Raw genomic sequence first — 23,010 nt, forward strand, 5'->3', positions numbered from 1 at the left:
CTGGTATTGGGACGAAGATGCTAGAGTGTGGCCAAACCTGGCACTGACTGTGTGTTGCGATTTGCCATAATCTCTGAACCTCTGTCACTGAGTGACCACACAAACGTTTTCTAGGACAAGCCGGCACTGGGCCATTGCTCAGCAAGACCCTCCCCGAGAGAGTTGGTGTGGGTCTCAGCCACAGGGGTTTTGAAACACAACCTCATTTGAGATAAAACTCTACAGAGAGGTGCTGCCTGGCAGGTAGACAGCTTGGGCACAGACAGGATAGAGGTGGGAAGCAGACAGAGAGGGCTGAAACAAAGGAGGGGTGGAGTTATTTTTAATCTTATTTTTTATTTTTTAAATTTACATCCAAATTATTTAGCATATAGTGCAACAATCATTTCAGGAGTAGATTCCTTAAGCCCCTTACCCATTTAGCCCATCCCTCCTCCCACAACCCCTCCAGTAACCTTCAGTTTCTTTTCCGTATTTATGAGTCTCTTCTGTTTTGTCCCCCTCCCTGTTTTTATATTATTTTTGTTTCCCTTCCCTTACGTTCATCTGTATTGTACCTTAAAGTCCTCATATGAGTGAAGTCATATAATTTTTGTCTTTCTCCGACTGACTAATTTCACTTAGCATAATACCCTCCAGTTCCATCCATGTAGTTGCAAATGGCAAGATTTCATTCTTTTTGATTGCCAAGTAATACTCCAGTGTATATATATACCACATCTTCTTTATTCATTCATCCATCAATGGACATTTGGGCTCTTTCCATACTTTGGCTATTGTTGATAGTGCTGCCATAAACATTGGGGTGCATGTGTCCCTTTGAAACAGCACACTTGTATCCCTTGGATAAATGCCTAGTAGTGTAATTGCTGGGTTGTAGGGTAGTTCTATTTTTAGTTTTTTGAGGCACCAAGGAGGGGTGTTTGATTATGGGTTGGTGAGTGCTCAAAGTTCCTGCACCAGAGACTAGGGAGCTGGGTGAAACCATTTCCACCTCCCCTGCACACTCGCATGCACATGGATCCACCCCAGGAAGCTAAGCAGCGCCATCTAGTGGAGAATGGAGCCATTACACCAAACCCCACCCAACTGTGCCCTCCAAGGACATCCGCCAGAAGACCAGCACAAGTCACTCCACCTGCTTAGTGTACAGACTATAGAGTGCTTCATAGTTTCAGTTCTAGGAGAAACTGGATGTAAATTCATTTGGGTTTCATTCTGTTTGGTGGGTCATTTAGTTGTTTTCTTTGCTTGTTTTTGCTTACATTGCTTTCTTTTTTCTTTCTTTTCTTTCTCTTTCTTGGATACAGAAAGAGAAAAAAAATTATTTTATGTTTTTAAATTTTTAAATCTATTATTACATATTTTTTTAATTTTTAAATTTTTTCTTACCTTTTTTCCCTTTTTTTTTTTTTCTATATTCTACCGTTTCTTTCAACAAGGAGACAAAAACACACCTGGGATCTAGCTTTGTTTATTTGATTTTTGTTTTGTTTTTAATTTTTCAATTTTAATTTTTTTATTTTATTAACATTTTTCTTCCCCCAAAATGACGGAATTCACCCCAAAAGAAAAAACAGGAAGAAATGACAGCCAGGGACTTAATCAACACAGATAATAAGTAAGATGTCTGAACTAGAATTTAGAACCACAGCATAAGAATACTAGCTGGGGTTGAAAAAAAGCACAGAAGACACCAGAGAATCGCTTTCTGTGGAGATAAAAGAAATAAAATCTAGTTAGGCTGAAATTAAAAATGCTATAAATGAGATGCAATCTCGAATGGATGCCACGATGGCACAGATGGATGAAACAGAGCAGTAAATCAGCAACATAGAAGATAAAATTATGGAGAATAATGAAGTGGAACAAAGAGGGAAACAAAAGCAAAAGATCATGATACAAAACTTAGAGAACTCAGTGACTCATTAAATAGGAATAACACCCAAATCATAGGAATTCCAGAAGATAGAAAGGGGGGAACAAATTATACCAGAAAACATTCCTAATCTGGGGAAGGACACAGACATTAAATCCAATAAGCACAAAGAACTCCCAATGGATTCAACAAAAACTGACCATTACCAAGGCATATCATAGTCAAATTCACAAAATACACAGGCAAGAAAAGAATTATGAAGCAGCAAGGGGGAAAAAAGTCCTTAACCTTTACGGGAAGACAGATCAGCTTTGCAGCAGACCTATCCACAGAAACTTGACAGGCCAGAAAGAAGTGGCAGAATATATTCAACCTGCTGGATCAGAAAAAATATGCAGCCAAGAATTCTTTATCCAGCAAGGCTGTCATTCAAAAAAGGAGAGATAAAGAGTTTCCCAGACAAACAAAAACTAAAGGAGTTTGTGACCACTAAACCAGCCCTGCAAGAAATTTTAAGGGGGACTCTTTAAGTGCAGAAAAGACAAAACAAAAAAGATCAAAGCAACAAAGACTAGAAAGGACCAGAGAACATCACCAGAAACACCAACTCTACAGGCAACACAATAGCCTAAATTCATACCAGAGACTTATTTTAGACCTGAGACCACCTACAGATCAAAAGGAAGAGGATGGAGAACCATCTATCATGCTAATGGTTGTCAAAAGAAAGCTGGAGTAGATATACTTATATCAGACAAACTCGATTTTAAAATAAATACTGGAACAAGAGATGAAGAAGGGCATTCTATCATAATTAAGGGGCCTATCCACCAAGAAGATCTAACAATTGTAAACATTTATGCTCCAAACATGGAACGTCCAAATATATAAATCAATTAATCACAAACATAAAGAAACTGATTGACAATAATACCATAACAGTAAGGGACTTCAATACCCCACTTACATCAATGGACAGATTGTCTAACTAGAAAATCAGCAAGGAAACAATGCTTTGAATGACACACTGGACCAGATGGACTTAACAAATATATTCAGAACATTTCATCCTAAAGCAGCAGAATACACATTCTTCTTGATTGCACATGGAACATTCTTCAGAATAGATCACATACTGGAGCACAAATCAGCCGTCAACAAGTACAAAAAGACAGAGACCATACCTTGCCTATTTTCAGACCACAACGCTGTGAAATTCGAACTCAACCACAAGAAAAAATTTGGAAAGACCATGAATACTTGGAGATTAAAGAACATCCCACTAGGGGCGCCTGGGTGGCTCAGTTGGTTAAGCGTCCGACTTTGGCTCAGGTCACGATCTCATGGTCCGTGAGTTCGAGCCCCACGTCCGGCTCTGGGCTGATGGCTCAGAGCCTGGAACCTGCTTCCGATTCTGTGTCTCCCTCTCTCTCTGCCCCTCCCCCATTCATGCTCTGTCTCTCTGTCTCAAAAATAAACATTAAAAAAAAAATTAAAAAAAAAAAAAAGAACATCCCACTAAAGAATGAATGGGTTAACCAAAAAATTAAAGAGGATATTAGGAAGTATGTGGAAGCTAATGAAAATGAAAACCCGACAGTCCAAAACCTCTGGGATGCAGCAAAGGTGGTCATAAGAGGGAAGTATATAGCAATCCAGGCCTTCCTAAAGAAGGAAGAAAGGTCTCAAATATACAACCTACCCTTATACCTAAAAGAGCTGGAAAATAACAGCAAATAAAGCCTAAAACCAGGAACAGAAGAAGGTAAATAATAAAGATTAGAGCAGAAATCAATTTTATATATACATAGCTGTAGAACAGATTAATGAAACCAGGAGCTGGTTCTTTGAAAGAAATAACAAAACTGACAAACCCTTAGCCAGATTGATCAAAAAGAAAAAGGAAAGGATGCAAATAGATAAAATCACAAATGAAAGAGGAGAGATCTCAACCAATACCACAGAAATACAAACAATAACAGGAGAATATGAGCAGTTATATGCCAAAAAATTGGGCCGTCTGGAAGAAATAGACAAATTCCTAGAAACATTTAAAACTACCAAAACTTGGGGCGCCTGGGTGGCTCAGTCGGTGGAGCAACTGACTTCGGCTCAGGTCATGATCTCACGGTTTGTGAGTTCGAGCCCCACGTCGGGCTCTGTGCTAACAGCTCAGAGCCTGGAGCCTGCTTCAGATTCTGTGTCTCCCTCTCTCTCTGCCCCTCCTCTACTCATGCTCTGTCTCTGTCTCAGAAAAAAATAAACATTAAAAAAATAAAAAAAAAATAAATAAACTACCAAAACTGAAACAGGAAGAAATAGAAAATTTGAACAGACCGTAACCAATAAAGAAACTGAATCACTAATCAAAAATTTCCCAACAGACAAGAGTCCACAGCCAGATGATTTTCCAGGAGAATTATAACAAACATTTAAAGAAGAGTAGGGGTGCCTGGGTGGCTCAGTTGGTTAAGCGTCTGACTTCAGCTCAGGTCATGATCTCACAGTTTGTGAGTTCGAGCCCCGTGCCAGGCTCTGTGCTGACAGCTCGGAGTCTGGAGCCTGCTTCGGATTCTGTATCTCCCTCTCTCTCTCTCTGCCACTCCCCTGCCCCTCAAAATTAAAATAAAAACATTAAAAAAAAATTTAAAGAAGAGTTAACATCTATTCTTTTGAAGCGCTTCCAAAAAATATAACTGGAAGGAAAACTGCCAAACTCATTCTATGAAGCCAGCATTACCTTGACAAAACCCAACAAAACCAGGCAAAGACCCAACTAAAAGGGAGAACTACAGGAAATTTCCCTAAGGAAAATAGATGCAAAAATTCTCAACAAGATTACTAGCCAACCAGATCCAACAATACATTAAAAGAATTATTCACTATGATCAGGTAGGATTTATTCCTGGGATGCAGGGCTGGTTTAATATCTGCAAATCAATCAATGTGATACATCACATTAATAAAAGAAAGGATGAGAACCACATGATCCTCTCAATAGATGCAGAAAAAGCATTTGACAAAATACATCATCCTTTCTGGGTAAAAACCCTCAGGAAAGTAGGGATAGAAAGAACATACCTCAAGATCATAAAGGCCATATATAAAAGACCCACAACTAATGTCATCCTCAATGGGGAAAAACTGAGAGCTTCCCCCCTAAGGTCAGGAACATGGCAGGGAAGTCCACTCTCACCACTGTTACTCAATATAGTGTTGGAAGCCCTAGCCTTAGCAATCAGACAACACGAAGAAATAAAAGGCATCCAAATTGGCAAGGAGAAAGTCAAACTTTCACTCTTCACAGATGACATGATACTCTATATGGAAAACCCAAAAGATTCACCAAAAAACTGCTAGAACTGATCCAGGAATTCAGCAAAGTTGCAGGATATAAAATCAATGTACAGAAACCAGTTGCATTTCTGTATACCAATAATGAAGCAGCAGAAAGAGAAATCAAGGAATTGATCCCTTTTACAATTGCACCAAAACCCATAAAATACATAAGAATAAACTTAACCAAAGAGGTGAAAGATCTATACACTGAAAACTACAGAAAGCTTATGAAAGAAATTGAAGACACACAAAAATGGAAAAACATTCCATGTTCATGGGTTAGAAGAACAAATATTGTTAAAATGTTGACACTGCCCAAAGCAATCTACATATTCAATACAGTCCCTATCAAAATAATACCAGCATTCTTCACAGAGCTAGAGCAAACAATTCCAAAACTTGTATGGAATCAGAAAAGACCCCAAATAGCCAAAGTAATGTTGGAAAAGAAAACCAAAGCTGAAAGCATCACAATTCCAGACTTCAAGCTATGTTATGAAGTGGTAATCATCAAGACAGTATGGTACTGGCACAAAAACAGACACATAGATCAATGGAACAGAATAGAGAACACAGAAATGGACCCACAAACGTATGGCCAACTAATCTTTCACAAAGCAGACAGAATATCCAATACAAAAAAGACAGTTTCTTCAGCAAATGGTATTGGGATAACTGGACAGCAACATGCAGAAGGATGAACTTGGACCACTTTCCTACACCATACACAAAAATAAACTCAAAGTGGATGAAAGACCTAAGTGTAAGACAGGAAACCATCAAAATCCTAGAGGAGAGAACAGGCAACAACCTCTTTGACCTCGACTGCAGCAACTTCTTGACATGTCTCCAGAGGCAAGGGAAACAAAAGCAAAAATGAACTATTGGGACCTCATCATCTCAAGATAAAAAGCTTTGCACAGTGAAGGAAACAATCAGCAAAACTAAAAGGCAACTGATGGAATGGGAAAAGATATTTTCAAATGAAATATCAGATAAAGGGTTAGTATCCAAAATCTATAAAGATCTTATCAAACTCAACTCCCAAAAAACAATCCAGTGAAGAAATGGGCAGAAGACGTGAATAGACACTTTTCCAAAGAAGACATCCAGATTGCTAATAGACACATGAGAAGATGCTCAACATCACTCATCATCAGGAAATACAAATCAAACCATAATGAGATACCACCTCACACCTGTCAGAATGGCTAACATTAACAACTCAGACAACAACAGATGTTGGCGAGGATGTGGAGAAAGAGAAACCCTTTTGCATTTCTGGTGGGAATGAAAACTGGTGCACCCACCCTGGAAAAATGTGGAGGTTCCTCAAAAAATTAAAAATTGAGCCACTCTACAACCCAGCAATTGCACTACGAGGTATTTATCCAAAGGATACAAAAAGTCTGATTCGAAGGGGCACATGCACCCCATTGTTTATAGCAGCACTACTGACAATAGCCAAAGTATGGAAAGAGCCCAAATGTCCATCGACTGATAAATGAATAAAGAAGATGTGGTATACACATACAATGGAATAATACTCGGTGATCAAAAAGAATGAACTCTTGACATTTGCAACAACATGGATGCAACTAGAGTGTATTATGCTAAGTGAAATAAATCAGTCAGAGAAAGACGAACATATGATTTCACTCATAGGTGGACTTTAAGAAACAAACAGATGAACATAGGGGAAGGGAAGCAAAAATAAGATAAAAACAGAGAGGGAGACAGACCACGAGAGCTTCTCAAATACAGAGAACAAACTGAGGGTTGCTGGTGGGGTGTTGGGTGGGGGGTATGGGCTCAATGAGTGATGGGCATTAAGGAGGGCACTTGTTGGGATGAGCACTGGGTGCTACATGTAAGTGATGAATCACTAAATTCTATTTCTGAAATAATTATTATACACTATGTATAATCCAACTAACTTGAATTTAAATTTTAAAAATAATAAAAATAAAAGGTTATTGGACTGGAAGTGTAAACACTGGTTTCTAACACTTACTAACATGATCTTTCTCCCTGAGCCTTAGTTTAGGCTTCTTGAAAATAGATGAATTTATGTCTTCACCATCTGTTCTAGCACTGGAGTACAAAGGTAAGAAATCTGTTGTCCTAAATTACATAGTGATTGTTTGCCTCACCTTTGCATTTCTTCTCCTGCCCTGCCACACATTCTTACTCTTTTAAATAGGATTTAAATTCCCTTCCCATGCAATTTCTTTTTAAAGGTATTGGGATGACTTAAAGTTCATGCAGTTTCAATTTATTAAATTATTTTTTTGCAAGTTAACAAAGGATATCAGTGTTTCCTTGGAACAGTGTACAATGCATTATTAAAGTCACAATGAATATCAGATACTTCTTAATGCAACATGTTTTATTTTAAAACTAAGTGATTATTTAAGAACTGCATGCTTTTCACTGCAAAAACACACTGAAATCAAACCAAGGGTAGACTGTGTTTTTACATCGTCTGTTTGTTTTTTATGAAATATGCATACATTCTTTAGGTAAATATACCTTCTGAAAAGGCAACTTTGTAGCCTGTTCTGCATGTTCTAGATGTATTGCTTGGAATTTAAATAAATATCCCAAATACAAGAATATATGTTTGCTTTGGACGATATTGATTCTCTTGGCCAGCTCCTTCTTTGAGCTAGAATCAACATTCCTGGGTACTAGCATCCCCTCAATGCCCCAAATGCCAGTAACAGCCTTGTGTACTGTGTAAAGAAAGATGATTCTTCAGGGAAGGAAGGCTTAGAAATATGGTACAAATAAATGCCAGGAGTAGCAAATTAATAAAGTTCTTCCAAACCCCTAACTTACAAAGGCTGAATTTACTTCCCCTATAAAAATGTGCTTCCCTGATCCAGTCTCCAGACTAGAAACCCTACTCATTAAAATCTAATATACAAATGTTTGCTCAGAAGAATTTAGGATTATCAGTCAACAGGAATTCAATCTAATTCTGATATTTAAATAAAAGCATCTTTTCTTTGGTCTAAACTATTCTTGGGAGGTGGCAGGTGGATGAAGGTGGGAAAAGAATAAACCTTGTTTTGAGAAGGAGCCCATAATATTCTCAAGGAGTCCATGGCACAAAAATGGTTAAGACCTTCTGTCCAAAAGAAACTTTTATTTATTTATTTATTTATTTATTTATTTATTTATTTATTTATTTATTTATTTATTTATTTTTTTCCACTAAGGGAATATCAGCTTTATTTTGTAACTTTTAGAATGTGGAGCTTTACAAGGTACAGATACTAAGGTTCTGGTAGTGTTCTATTTTTTTTTTTTAATTTTTTTTTAACGTTTATTTTTTTGAGACAGAGAGAGACAGAGCATGAACAGGGGAGGGTCAGAGAGGGAGACACAGAATCTGAAACAGGCTCCAGGCTCCGAGCTGTCGGCACAGAGCCTGACACGGGGCTCGAACTCACAGACCATGAGATCATGACCCGAGCTGAAGTTGGACACTCAACCGACTGAGCCACCCAGGCGCCCCATGTAGTGTTCTATTTCTTAAGCTGGCCGCTGAGGGTCCTGGTGTTCGCTGTATTATTATTCTTCATACCTTGTGCAGGTCACTGTTCAGTCAATATTTAATATATAATTAAAACTTTAAAAAAGCATAATTTTTGGCTGGGTGCTCATTAACCCTGGCCCAGTTAATCCTGCCACTGATCACTCCCTCATCTGACCATGTCATTCTGTTCCAATCATGCAAAGAGCCAGTGATAACTAATGTCACTTAACATTAGGAAATGACAGCCTGGAAAATTAAAAGAAAAAAAAAAGTCAGGCAAAATAAGATATTTCTTAGTTTCTAATAAGAGGAAAAAGGATAGAAATAAAACATATGTACATAGCTATAGAAAATGAACCTTTACTGATTTTCAACTACCAAGCTAAATTACTTGAATGCTGTTAGTACCCACAGAATAATAGGGAAAGACGCAATCAGCAGAGACCAGGCCCTGAGCCACTTAGGGGCTCCTCCTTCACCCTCTGCCCTTAGCCCAAAGATGGCCCTGCTTGTCTTATAAGCAGGAGGCCTTTCTGTGGGTTGCCTAGCAAAACACTTAACTGAGGAAAAAAAAAAAAAAAAGAATATTCATTCATTTAAAACCACTTATTGTATGCCTTTCCAATATATGTATTACTCAAATTTGAGAAATAATCTTTAAAAAATGTGTTTTTTTAATAGCACACCGAAATATTTGTGGTGGTGGTCTTTGGATTGGGGCAATTCTACCGTCATGAATGCATGTTGCTTGACAATACGAAACAAAATTCAAACTAAAACACACAAAAACCCCCATGAAATGATGACCCAAAACCCCTTCCTTGCCTAAGCTCAGTACAGAAATCTGTTTTTTCACTTTACTAGGTGACATATTGTCTCAGAAAACAGATTTAAAAGGATAACTTTGAAATCTACAGGAACTGAGTAATAAATAGTGCTAGAACACGGAACTACCTGGAAACCACTATGATTGCAGGTAAAATGAAAGGTGTCAGGAGTACAGTTCTGAACTTCTTTGACCTTAGAAAGGTAAACCCTGAAAGGAAGACAACTCATTTTAATGGGAGAAAGGGGCAAAGAAACAATTGAGAGATTTGAAAATAGATCTTTTCTTGATATAGAAGGGTCTAAAGTTATGCTTAGAGACAGAATATGGAGAGAAGCAGGGAACAGAGTTGGATGTACAAAAAGAAGGAACATGCGTAGTTAATCGAATTCACATCTTAGAAAAAAGCAGCCATGAGAAGTGACAAGTGTGAAAGCCCAGACATAATCCACTTGGACTTCCATAAGGTTTGAGATACAGTATCACATAAGAATTCATAAATATAATTACTGCTGCTGTTGAAATGCTAGCACACTGAGAACTCTTTGTTAAGAGTAGAGAATAAAAGGATGTTGATTTGGCAGGAATCACAGAAAAAACATCTACATTAGTTTTGGTTATTTGGCATATCTGTAGCTGTAAAGATACAGATACTCCCATAAATGAACTGAGACCCACATAAAGAGAGCTTGCAATTAAAAAGAATGGCAAAAAAAAAAAAAAAAAAAAAAAAGCAAGCAAATGATTTCTCTTGAGGCTAAAATTAAAAAAAAAACACCATGTGAAGGCTCAAAAGAAAACAGTTGCATAAGAATAGATATATACATCAGTGGAACAGAATAAAATTTAGAAAGAGGCCCACATATACATAGTAAATTGATTTCTGATAAAGGCACTAAAGTCATTCAAGGAGGGTAAGGCTAGTTTTCTCAATAAATGGGGCTGAAACAACCAAGTATTCACAAGAAAAAATATGAACCTTAATCTGTAGTTCATAAAAATTAACTCAAAATGGATCAGAGCCCCAAAGAAGAGCTAAAAAATCCAGAAAATTTCTAAAACAAAAAAGCACTAACCGTAATGAAAAAAACTGATAAACTGAACTTTATTAAAATTGAAATTCCCACTGTTAAAATATATGGTTAAGAAAATGAAGAAGCAATGTCCAGACTGGGAGAAAATATTTTCAATACATGTATATGACAAAGGACTTATACCCAGAATATACAAAGAACTCTTAACAACTCCATAAGTCAACCCGTTTTAAAAAATGGACATAAGATTTGGACTTCACAAAAGAAAACATGAACGGCCAGTAAACCCATGAAAAGATGCTCAATACTGTTAATCAGGAGGCACATGGAAATTACGATGGTCATGAGCTACCACATTTATACCCACTGGAATGGCTAAAGGCATAAAGACTGACAATCCTAAGTAATGGTGAGGATGTGGAACGATGGGAACTCTCACCCTAATGGGAATGCAGAACAGTATAACCACTTTGGAAAAAAGACTGGCAGTTTCTTCTAAAGTTAAATATGCCTTTTCCAGAAGATCCAGCAACTCTACTCCTGGGTATTTACCCAAGGGAAACAGAAACATATGTCTACACAAAACTTATACATAAATGTTAATATCAACTTCATTCATAATAGACCCAAACTGGATACAAACCAAATGCTCATCAGCAGGTGAATGGATAAACCAGTTGGGTATAGTCATACGATAGAATACTAAGCAGCAAAAATGGAACAAATTACTAACATATGTAACAATATGGATAAATTTCAAAACACATGTGGAGTAAAAGAAGGAGTCAAAGAACATAAATTTATATTCATTTATATGAAAACTCAAAAAAGGAAAATACAATTTATAATGATAAAGGATAGATCAGTGGTTGTCTAGAGCCAGGGATGGAGGGGCGCTGACTGCAAAGGGGCATGAGGGAACTTTTTGAGGGCGAAGGCAATGTTCTATATGTGGATTGTGGTGGTTGTTACATGGATGTATGCATACGTCAAACTATGCAAACTACACAAACTAAGCAAACTACAAACTATGCAAACTATGTATGAAAACTCATCAAACTACACTTTACACAGGTATGGTTTACTGCATATAAATTAGACCTTAATGTCATTTTCTTTCAAATTGTTTTGTTGGAGAATTCATCTCTTTAAAACAAGTAGCAGTGTGCAGCACATAGGGAGAGGTTTGATAAGTATCTGTTGAACTTTTTAAATCTGTCTATAAAGGAAAGGAAATTCCTAAAAATATGTAAGGACTCTGATAGGGGTTTCTTCTAGGAACAGCCTACAGCAGGGGTCAGCAAACTACAGCCTGTCTGGCCCAGCACCTACCTGTATGGCCCATAAGCTAAGAATTTGATATTTCTAAATGGTTGAAAATAACCAAAGAAAAAATAGTATTTTGTGACACATAAACATTTTAGGAAATTTCATTTCCAGTGTCCATAGGCAAAATTTTGCTGGGACACCAGCCACACTCATTTATTTACATATTGTCTGTGGCTGCTGTTGTGCTGTTCTAGCAGAGTTGAGTACTTGTGACAGAGACCGCAGGGCCTCCAAGTCCTAAAATGTTGACTCTCTAGCCTTTTTCAGAAAAAGTTTGCTGACCCCTGCCCTCGAGTGTAGGACCTCTTTTTGTCATCCTCTGCTAATAAATAATGAAATTACCAGGTTAAATTCTTGGTCCTTTTACTTTGTGATAGAATAGACAGAACAAAGACTTTGAAGTAACACAGATCTAAATTCAAATTTTATCTACTACTTAACTACTTCTGTTACTCTGCATAATTTTTTTTTAATGTTTATTTATTTTTGAGAGAGAGGGAGACAGAGCATGAGCAGGGGAGGAACAGAGACAGGGGGAGACACAGAATCCAAAACAGGCTCCAGGCTCTGAGCTGTCAGCACAGAGCCCTACTATGTCGGGCTGGAACCCATGGACCGTGAGATCATGACCTGAACCGAAGTTGGACGCTTAGCCAACTGAGCCACCCAGGCTCCCTGACTCTGCATAAGTTTTTTAAACTTTCAGTCTCTCAGATTTGTCACTTGGAAAGTAGAGAAGACTGCATATCTCAGAGGGCTGCTAAAAGTATTATGTGAAATAATTTCAATAAAAAGTGTTGTCTGGGGCACCTGGGTGTCTCCAGTCGGTTGAGCAGTCAGCTCTTGGTTTCAGCTCAGGTCATGATCTCATAGTTCGTGGGATTGGGCCCCATGTTGGGCTCTGTGCTGACAGTGTGGAGCCTGCTTGGTATTCTCCCTCTCTGCCCCCCCCCCCCACTCATGTGCTCACACCCTCTCTCCCTCTTAAAATAAATAAATAAACATTAAGAAAAAATGGTGTCTGGCTAGGGCACCTGGGTGGCTCACTTGGTTAAGCATCTGACTCTTGATCTCAGCTCAGATCCTGATCTCAGAGTTGTGAGTTCAAGCCCCACATTGGGCTCCGAACAGGACGTGAAGCCTACTTAAAAAAAAAAAAAAAAGTCATCTGGCAATTAATAGACACTTAATAAATATTAGTTCATATTCTTCTTGTAAATAAGGTATCTAAGAACAGTAGTGAGTAGAAACAGAGGCGAGGAGAAAAAGAATGATCCTTATCACTCACCGAACAGTTTTTGAATTAGAAGCCACAAGCTATTGTTTCTTCCTTTGCCTCAGTTCTTATTCTGGCACAAGTTAGTTATCAAACTTCATTTACTTTCTTTTTTAGTTGTATATGCCTTTATCTATACTTAATATAAATGTAATAATATATTATGTATTCTTTTTGTGTCTGGCGTCTTCTGCTCAAGCGGTTAGCAACCATGTCAAGTATTTTCCCAAATATCCAAAGTATGCTCAATGCATCTTGAATCCAATTTAACGAATATTTATTGGTACCTAACATAAAAAACACTGTGATAAGCTTTCTGGGTTACTCAGAAAAGAATATGACATAGTTATTGCTTTCAGTGAGATCAGAATCAAAAAGAAACATGACTGAAATGCCTAAAATAATCTAAGAATTATATAAAGCTGAAAGTATTTGATAATTATTTACTGCATTAGGGGCTGGTGCTGAGTCTATGACGATGAATAAAATAATCCCTGATCTTTTTGTCTATGTACAGGTACAACCCGGTTTAAAAGGAATGTCAATTATTCAGCTAAAAACAAAACAAAACAAAACATGATCCCTGGATAAGACTCAATGATGGACACCCTCTGGGGGAAAAAATGGAAGGGACCTTAGAGGAGCCGGAAGGTAATACCAGTCGAGAACCTAAAACAGGTTCTCCAAGGAGCACCTGAGTGGCTCAGTCGGTTAAGCCCCCAGCTCTTGATCTCAGCTCAGGTAATGATCTCATGGTTTGTGAGACAGAGCCCGTGTTGGGCTCTGTGCTGGCAGTGCAGAATCTGCTGAGGATTCTCTCTCTCTGGCCCTCCCTCACTCATGCATGCTCTCTCTCTTTCACAATATAAATGAATAAAACTTAAAAAAAACAAAACAAAAAAACAGGTTCTCCAGAGCACCCCCAGGAACAGATGATTCATAGAACTTGACTATTAACCCAAGATTCTCAGAACAGAGATGATCATACAAGTAGACAGCTTCCATACAAGACTATCAAAATAATAGTTCCAGTTATAGATAATAGAATGGCTTTGGACTTTCTTTTGGCCAACTGAAACCATTACTAACACTCATGTTATTTATACCTGACCAACATTACAGGTAGAATACAGCAATCTATATCTAAGCTGAAAGAAAAGGCAGTCTGGCCACCTAGGGAATGCCTAAGACTTGTTTTCTTGGTCATACCTGAAAAATCTTAGGTTACGCGAGTGAAATATATACTAGTCCCTCCTAGTACTTCTAATTATTCTTGTTTGCCTCAGAGTCATTTGATGTTTATTGTCTAGCACCTCAAATTCTTCTACAGTTACTATCCTGGCAGATGTTTCAATAAATGCTTCAAAGAAATAAATGAAATCATGCTGATTGATGCAAACTGAAAATCAGATCTTCACAAATGAAACCCCATCTTCAAGAAGAATCAACAACAGAGGGGAAGGTCTGGACAATCCTTAATGGTCTCCTGGAGGTTTGACTGAGTTAAGAACAATGGGGACTGAGAATTTCGAAAGTTCCCACATTCCCAGGAAAACACTGATGATTCTTTCACCATGTAACAAAAAGCCGACAGAAGTGGTTTTGAATTCATTCAATCAATAAACAGCTTACATTCTTGAACACACTTTAAAAACCAGCCAATCAATGACAGTCCTTGCTTCTGAAGTAGCCAATTAGGAACAAATTCAGTCCAATAAGTATACGGCTTGGGGCCAACCAAACAACACTACTCACACCCCAGTAACCGTACTTCTCCACCTGGCATCAGCCCACTTGTCCTTTTGAACCCTCAACTCCCAAACCCTAAACCCTATGTAAGAATGGCAGTTTGCTGGCCTAGAGAGATTTTACCTGATCCCAGTGTAACTACTTCACAACAGGGAGCAGTAAATTCAACTGTCTCTTAATTCTAGATACGGAATGATGGTCTCATCCTCCTTTGACATTGTTTAAACATTCCTTTCAATAAGTACAACTAGAGCTGACATAGACATTTAGCTTTAACAATGTTTTTTAAAAGTGGCATGGCACTAAACATTTTTTTTTAAATAAGCTAAACATTTTAAATGATAAAATCAGGTCAGGTCAGAATTTTTACAGTGACTATTCTGGAATCACAATTAACCAGGACTTTATTCTGGCAAATTTGAGTAATGGTTTTTATATTTTTCAATTAAGTGCTTTCCCATAGCTGTGTTATAAGATTTTTTTTTTTTTTTTTTTTTTTGTCCGTGATGGATGAGTGCTCTAAGTCACGTCTGCAGTCTCAGCAGGATTCCGAGCACGGGTGGTTACATCCTCACCAGAACACTAGAAACAGACAGCTCAGCGTCTCTGGCCCTACCTTCGTCTTCATCAGGGTCGACAAGCCTGAAGAGAACTCCCCTTCTCAATGCCTCACTACCCAAGGGATCCAGCATGCTATGTCTCCAATGAGGCAGGCTATCGTTTCATCTTCTGTGGCTGTCTGGCCTGGAGCCCGAGCATACTTGTCTAGAGAATTAATCCTAAAAAGGGATTTGGGAAATTGTCTCCATCTTAAGACCCTACAACCTAAGCTACAATAGCGTCATCACACCATCGTATCACAAAAAATACAATCAAAACAAGGTGAAAAGGGAATCTCAAAAATTCGCCTGTTTCAACTGTCTACCTTACGGTAACATATTCATCAACTCGCAAAGCTAAAGTAGGTGTTTTTAGAACAAGAGAAGAAAACTCCTGCAACTGTTGACCCTCTCCTCACATTTCCTTACCATTCTCTTCATACTTTTCCTTCAACCCAAACAGAAACCAATGAAGAAACAGAGACAGAATGCAGAAAGAATAAAGAGATCCTTACTTCCCATTTGAAATCTGGTGGATTTAAATCTTGAGGAGTGAGAAAAGAATGGGAATGAGGTCAGGCAACCTGTTACAATCCCCTAATTGCTTAGATCCTTCCTTTGTGATGCCATCTGGGAATAGGATTTGAGTTAGTGTTGTAATAAAAAATATATATATATATATATATATATATATATATATATATATATATAAAACCACACCATTTAATAAGGCCTACTATGTGCCACACATTTAAACATTATTACTACTATACAATGAGGAGTCATTATCCTCATCTTGCAGGCAAGAACAATGAGACCCCTAAGGAATTAAGCAGCTTGCCTAGGGCTGAGCCAATTAACTCTCTCAGTTATTGGGTAGTTATCCTGGGATTCCAGTTATGGGCAGGTTGCCACCACATGGCTACATTCTTCCTTACTGAGAAGAATGACTCCAAGCAATTACTGGGGTATCAGAATCATGGTAGGGACTCTTGGTGATAGATTCCATAGGTCTTGATCCTATCACTGATCCCCTAAGAGACTCATTACTCCAGTAATCCACAGCTACTAGTGATGATGGTAATAAAATAGTAAAACCGTAATAGCACCTTTCATAGATTATCTCATTTCATCCTTATAACAACAGCCAACAAGGTGGGTCTATTCTTAGCCACTTTTTATAGATGAGAAAACACAGTCCCTGAGAGGTTACCGTGCTTAAGCTGACACAGGTACAAGTGGTGAATACCAGAGCCCAAGCCCTTACATACTATGCTCCCTGCATCGGATGAATGAAATGTTATCAGATCTCACAAGTTTGTTGCAAGGGGAACAAATTTTGAAAATCATCATTTTGTAAAACAAAATAAACTCGTCAGTCCGGTCTTCAAGATCCTTCATGATCTTGCCACAATCTGTTAATGTTCAACCTTATTTTCCATCACTTCTTTACATAAGCCCCTATGCTCCATAAATTTTCTTCCTATTTTCTGTAAATGCCCTGACTTTTCTTATTTACCTAATGCTATTTCCTTTTGCTGAAATGGCATTTTCTATGGATTCCACAAAACAAAATTTTATCCATTATAAATCTTCCTCCCCATGGAGGGAAAAACTCCCACTTCTTGACTGGATTCCTACCTGACTTCAGTAGACAAAGATTCTATGTAAACTCTTTGCAATGAATGCCCTTCTGAGGCAAAATGCCAGGCTGGAAGGAATATGAGGATGGAACAAAATAGAGACAAAAGGCAGCTTTAAGTCTTCAGAAACTGCCATCCTAAGAACCATGTACCTCTAAGAGCACAACAAAGTGTCAAACCTATTCTTGTAAAACATAGTGGTTAGGAGTACAGACTATAGACTCCATCTTGCTGTGTGGCCTCGGAGGAGTCAGTCAACTTCTCTCTATGTCATCTGCCTCACCTGTGAATGGGAACAGCATAACGTATGTCACGAAGTTGTAGAGAGTACTCAGCAAGTTCATGTATGTAAGGTGCCTAACAGTGAATGGCTCATAATAAATGCCATACACTGTTTGCTATCACCACTTTTGAAACTCTTATATATATTGAAAAAGTGGCTGAGATTACCAAATCCCAGGAAAGGAACTGTCAGAGATGGGAAACTTTCAGAATATATAATTTAGGTGATGAGGTGATGAACTGGCCTATATATATATATGGGTGTATATATATATATATATATATATATATATATATGTATATATATATATATACACACACACACACACACACACCATTACGCTCTTCCTCTCAAAAAATCCAGAAGAAATATAACTGAACACTATAATATAAGTCAAATTATGGCAGAAAGAAGTGCCAGACTTCCGGGTTAAAAAAAAAAAAAAAAAGACCCATTAAAATAAGCTATTTTTTGAAAAAAAAGTTAGCAGACTTGGAATACAATTTTTCAAGAAAACAACATTTTTTGTATTGCTTTGGTTCTCTGGCTAACCCATAAAAGCCAATTTAACTTAATATTACTTTAGCAGCAATTATTGATTTCCATATTAATAGACTGTTGTAGTTAGCAGATTATTTTAATATTAGCATATACATTACTAAATATATACAACAATGCTTTGTAACAAATCATCTTTCCTGTAGAAGTGGGAATTCACAAAATCAAACATCATGAATGCAGGAGGGGATCTGAGTGATAGCTAGGGTCACTATGCTTCCTCATTTGCCCGGAAGTGATGGTCATTCTAATTATCAATAGCTCCCTGTCACTCTCCAAAGTGTCCTAGTTTGGACTAAAATTAAATGGTTACCTTAGTGTTAGTTCACTAAGAGCACAACGGAGTGTCACTGTAATGTTACAAGTGAAAAAACTAAGCCACACAGCAGTGCTGTGACTTAGCTAAAGTCACAATACAGGAGGGGGCCAGAAATACTTACTCCAGGGAGCCCAGGGGTCTCAGTTGGCTAAGTGTCCCATCCGACTCTTGGTTTTGGCTCAGGTCGTGGTCTCACAGTTCTTGAGTTCAAGCCCTACACTGGGCTCTGCGCTGACAGTACGGAGCCGGCTTGGGATTCTCTCCCTCTCTCTGACCCTCTCCCCCCTCAACATAAAATAAAAAAACTTAGAAAAAAAGAAAGAAATACTTATTGCCAGTCCAGGAGTCTTCCTGTCACAATGCACGCACTTGTCAGTAGCAGGATAATGGCGATGACTGTGACGGGCAGGATTTGGGGTGCCAACGGCGCACATGCCATAGGCCTACGTGAATGAGGCTCTCCCCATCCCAGAGGGACTTTACAGCATCAGGGGCTGAGGATGGAGAGGTTTAGACATCTTTGCTTGTGTGCCCTAAGCTTGGCTTCTTGCCCTTTTCACTGTACCCCTTGTGGCTTCTCATCTCCCCACCCCTGCTACTGAGTTGGGAGAGATCATGGGGGAACAAGGAATTTAGTTTTGGACATTTCACGTTTGAGAGATCTTTCAACATACAACTGGAGATGTAGAAAAGGAGTCCAGACTAGAGACGTCAATATGAGAGCAAGCAATGCAAGGATGCTATCTAAAGCTTAGGCCACTCATCAGAAGGGCAAGAAGGGAATTGTGTGGTAAAGAACAGGCGTCAAAATGAAGGTGTCTCAAATAATGAGAGGAAGGAAAAGTGATGCCTCTGACAATAATACGATACACTGCATTTACTACCATTATTGGAAACTTACTATGTCCCAGAAATTCCACCAAGTAATTTATATACATTAGCTTAGCTCTCATCACTACCCTCTGAGTTAGGGGGTTAAAAATAAGGCCAGGTAGGCTACAAAACTTGATTAAAGTCACAAAATAAGTAGCAGAGCAGAAACTCTGACTCATGACTGACTGTGAACAGCTCCAATCTCTCTACAGTATTCCTCATTTTGGGATCTTATCTTCCCTCTTTTTTCCTTTATCCTTTGTATGTGATGTATGTGATTACAGACAGCCTGCCTTATAAATATCCTTCTGTGAAAACATTAATTTTATGTCTTCAAAGTTAAGATGACACTAAATCACGTGGATGTGACTTCAGAACTAAGATGTGGCCAGTGTTTCTTTTAGTAAGTATCTAGACCATGTTTCTGTCCCAAGCATACTCTACTAGATAAGAAATGGAAGATATTTGTTTTTAATTTATACTATTTGTGTCGCGGCCACACTCATATTACAAACATATGTTTCAAAATGACCATGAGCGCCTTTTTCCAGGCGGCCGGGAAGATGGCGGACATTCAGACTGAGCGTGCCTACCAAAAGCAGCCAACCATCTTTCAAAATAAGAAGCGGATTCTGCTTGGAGAAACTGGCAAGGAGAAACTCTCGCGATACTACAAAAACAGCGGTTTGGGCTTCAAGACGCCCAAGGAGGCCATTGAGGGCACCTATATTGACAAGAAACGCCCCTTTACCGGTAATGTCTCCATCCGAGGGCAGATTCTGTCTGGTGTGGTGACCAAGATGAAGATGCAGAGGACCATTGTCACCCACCGAGACTACCTCCATTATATCCGAAAGTACAACCGCTTTGAGAAACGCCGCAAGAACATGTCCGTGCACCTGTCCCCCCGCTTCAGGGATGTCCAGATCGGCGACATTGTCACAGCGGGCTGAGTGCCGGCCCTTGAGCAAGACCGTGCGCTTCAACATGCTCAAAGTCACAAAGGCCGCTAGCACCAAAAAGCAATTCCAGAAGTTCTGAGACTAGACGTCTGTCCACACCCCTGAAGAAAATAAAGTTATTTTCCCAGTCAAAAAAAAACCAAAAAAAAAAACAAAACAAAAAAACCCCCCAAAATGACCATGAGCTAAAAAAACAAAAACAGAAACAAAAAAAAACAAACAAAAAGCCCCAAAATGACCATGAACTATTATTTATAAGACAGAAACACTTATTAGGAAATTCATTAATCAAGATCCTAATGACAAATTTTATTATGGGGGCATACATTTGTTCATTTAAGGTGGGCTTGGGATTTGCTGGGAACAATTTTTCTGGAGAATATGAACCCATGAAATTTGCACGTAAGTGTAAAATTCAAAATCAAATACTGTCTACCAAAAGGTAGTAATAAAAACTAAGAAGGGGCGCCTGGCTGGCTCAGTCAGAGGAGCATGTGACTCTTGATCTCAGGGTTGTGAGTTCGAGCTCCACACTGGATGTGGAGATTACTAAAAACAAATAAAAAAAACAAAAAATAAAAAATAAATAAACTTCAAAGAAAAAAAAAACTAAGGGGACTCCATTTTTTTAAAATCATACTAATAAAAAGTGTAAGAATCATTATTTTGCTAAGAATAATTTCATATTTATTGATATTAAAGTTTCTCATCAGCTACAATATATACTCTGATTCTCCTCTTCAAAAAAAAAAAAAAAAAAAAAAAAAAGGAAAGAAAAAGAAAAATCTAAGGGGCACCTAGCTGGCTCAGTCAGTGGAGCATGTGACTTTTGATTTTAGGACTGTGGGTTCAAGCCCCACCTTAGGTGTAGAGATTACTCAAAAATAAACTCATAAAAAGAAAAATCTACTGAGGCACTTTTAAAGAATGAAATGCAGGCATTGGCAAAAAGTTTGATTCTGAAGTTACAGAGGAAGACTCTATTATCATAGGGAAGAAAGTCAGGCTTTTCTCTGTTTCATGCATTTAAGTCCAATCTCCCACAACAGAAAAGATGGTAAAGGCCAGGGTCAATGTCTTCTATTTCTTTTGTACAGCAACGAGCACAGTGCTTAGAAGACTACATGTGTTATGGATTTGGTATAATACTGATACGTATCATTCTAACTTTTACATATTGGGAACTTGTTGTCATTACACCATTTAACGGAAATATTTTGTCTTCCCCATATGCAAAGACAGACACAGCCGGGAGCAAAGGTTTTCTACAATCAACTTTCACAATGAATTTCTCATGGAATTTGGTGCTGCTGAAATTTTTAGTCGAGTTCTTAATAACCTAATTTTCTGCACAAAACAATCACTGCCTACAATAGGGAATTAAAAATTTCATTTAAAAATGGTTTTGATTTGGTGCACCTGGAAGGCTCAGTCAGTTAAAGCATCCGACTTTGATTTCAGCTCAGGTCACGATCCCATGGTTTATGAGATCAAACCCCACATCAGGCTCTGTGCTAACGGCGTAGAGCCTGCTTGCGATCCTCTCTCTCTGCCCCTCCCCTGCTCACACTCTCTTTTTCTCTCTCAAAATAAATAAACATTTAAAAAAAAATTTTAAATGGTTTTGCTTCATAATTTACCAATTATATTAGCAAGCACTTTGTTGGAATTCAATAGGCATCTAGAAAATAAAAAAAGTCTTTTTTCCCATTAAAATATTTTATAGCAAAAAAAAAATGTTAATATACTCTTATGTGCTTATCTTTTTGACTCTTGGAGGGTATGTCATCCAAGCTTTACGCTTTTGTCTTTTTACAAAGGAGGCACAGTTAGGATTTCAAACACAAAGGGAAACTAGTAGAGACTTTAAATAGGGAAACAAGCCACAATGTACTCTGTTCCTTCTTTGCTCAAGAAATTGCCAGTCTGCTTATTTGATTGATAGTTACTTTTGTACCTTCTTGGGTTTATTATGTTGTCAAAATACCACATCCTTGAAAGAGACTGTATGTAGAGAATAAGGCAAACAAATGAATTAACAGACAGAAAATCCTGAAGAAGGCATCAGGATTCCCTTTGATGTATCTTGAAACGCCGAAAAGGTTCATCACAGCCCGGAATTCCATATTATGCTTTTCATTTCACAAATTCACAAGCTTTGAACAGTTAATGGAGCATCTGAATAAATAAGATGTGAAGCCGAGGAAATCACTGCTTAGGGAGAAAGACCCCAGTCATCTCTAAGTTTGTAGAAGAAAGTATATTTTGGTTCTATAAAATCAGAGTTGTGGGTTCAATGGGCTAATGTGACACAGATGAAAAATTATGCTCGAAAGCCCAAAACTACATCCTTAGCCACAGCTGGCAGTCTTATAAATGTTGGCTGATATCACAAAAGTTGTAACAAGTAGTACAGGGTGGTTAGCTTGGTACCAACCCATCCTTACTGCTGAAGAAAACTCAAAATGCAATATGGTCACTGGTGTACCAAATAAAATGCCTTTCACACATTACTCTGGCCTCGACACAGTCCAACTAACCCTGATTGCTCTCGGGCCCTGGGCAAGAACATGAGTAAGCATATAATCCATCACAGCTACTGACTGGTTCAGTGGCCTTACTGCACACAACGAAAACACATTTGTTAGGTTCCTTTGAATTGCAAGACACATAATAAATACCTAAATAATGTAATTTGTGTAAGTAGATTTTTAAATTTAAAGAATAGTTTCGGGGCGCCTGGGTGGCTCAGTCAGTTAAGCATCTGACTCTTGCTTTCGGTTCAGGTCATGATCTC

At 38.2% G+C, this 23,010-nt stretch overlaps 2 protein-coding genes across 3 annotated transcripts in view; one reads left to right on the top strand and one right to left on the bottom strand.

The window, feature by feature from the left end:
• The window catches only part of SLC41A2 (solute carrier family 41 member 2), a 112,563-nt gene that overhangs the window by 7,431 nt on the left and 82,122 nt on the right, over nt 1-23,010 (bottom strand). The gene's annotated exons all lie outside the window — the stretch shown is intronic.
• Nucleotides 19,764-20,282, top strand: LOC115517619 (40S ribosomal protein S11-like). The gene has a single exon (XM_030320423.2). The coding sequence runs from the start codon at nt 19,779-19,781 to the stop codon at nt 20,202-20,204; it is 426 nt and encodes a 141-aa protein (XP_030176283.1). The 5' UTR covers nt 19,764-19,778; the 3' UTR covers nt 20,205-20,282.

This window comes from Lynx canadensis, chromosome B4 (assembly GCF_007474595.2).
Source record: "Lynx canadensis isolate LIC74 chromosome B4, mLynCan4.pri.v2, whole genome shotgun sequence".
Taxonomy (NCBI): domain Eukaryota; kingdom Metazoa; phylum Chordata; class Mammalia; order Carnivora; family Felidae; genus Lynx; species Lynx canadensis.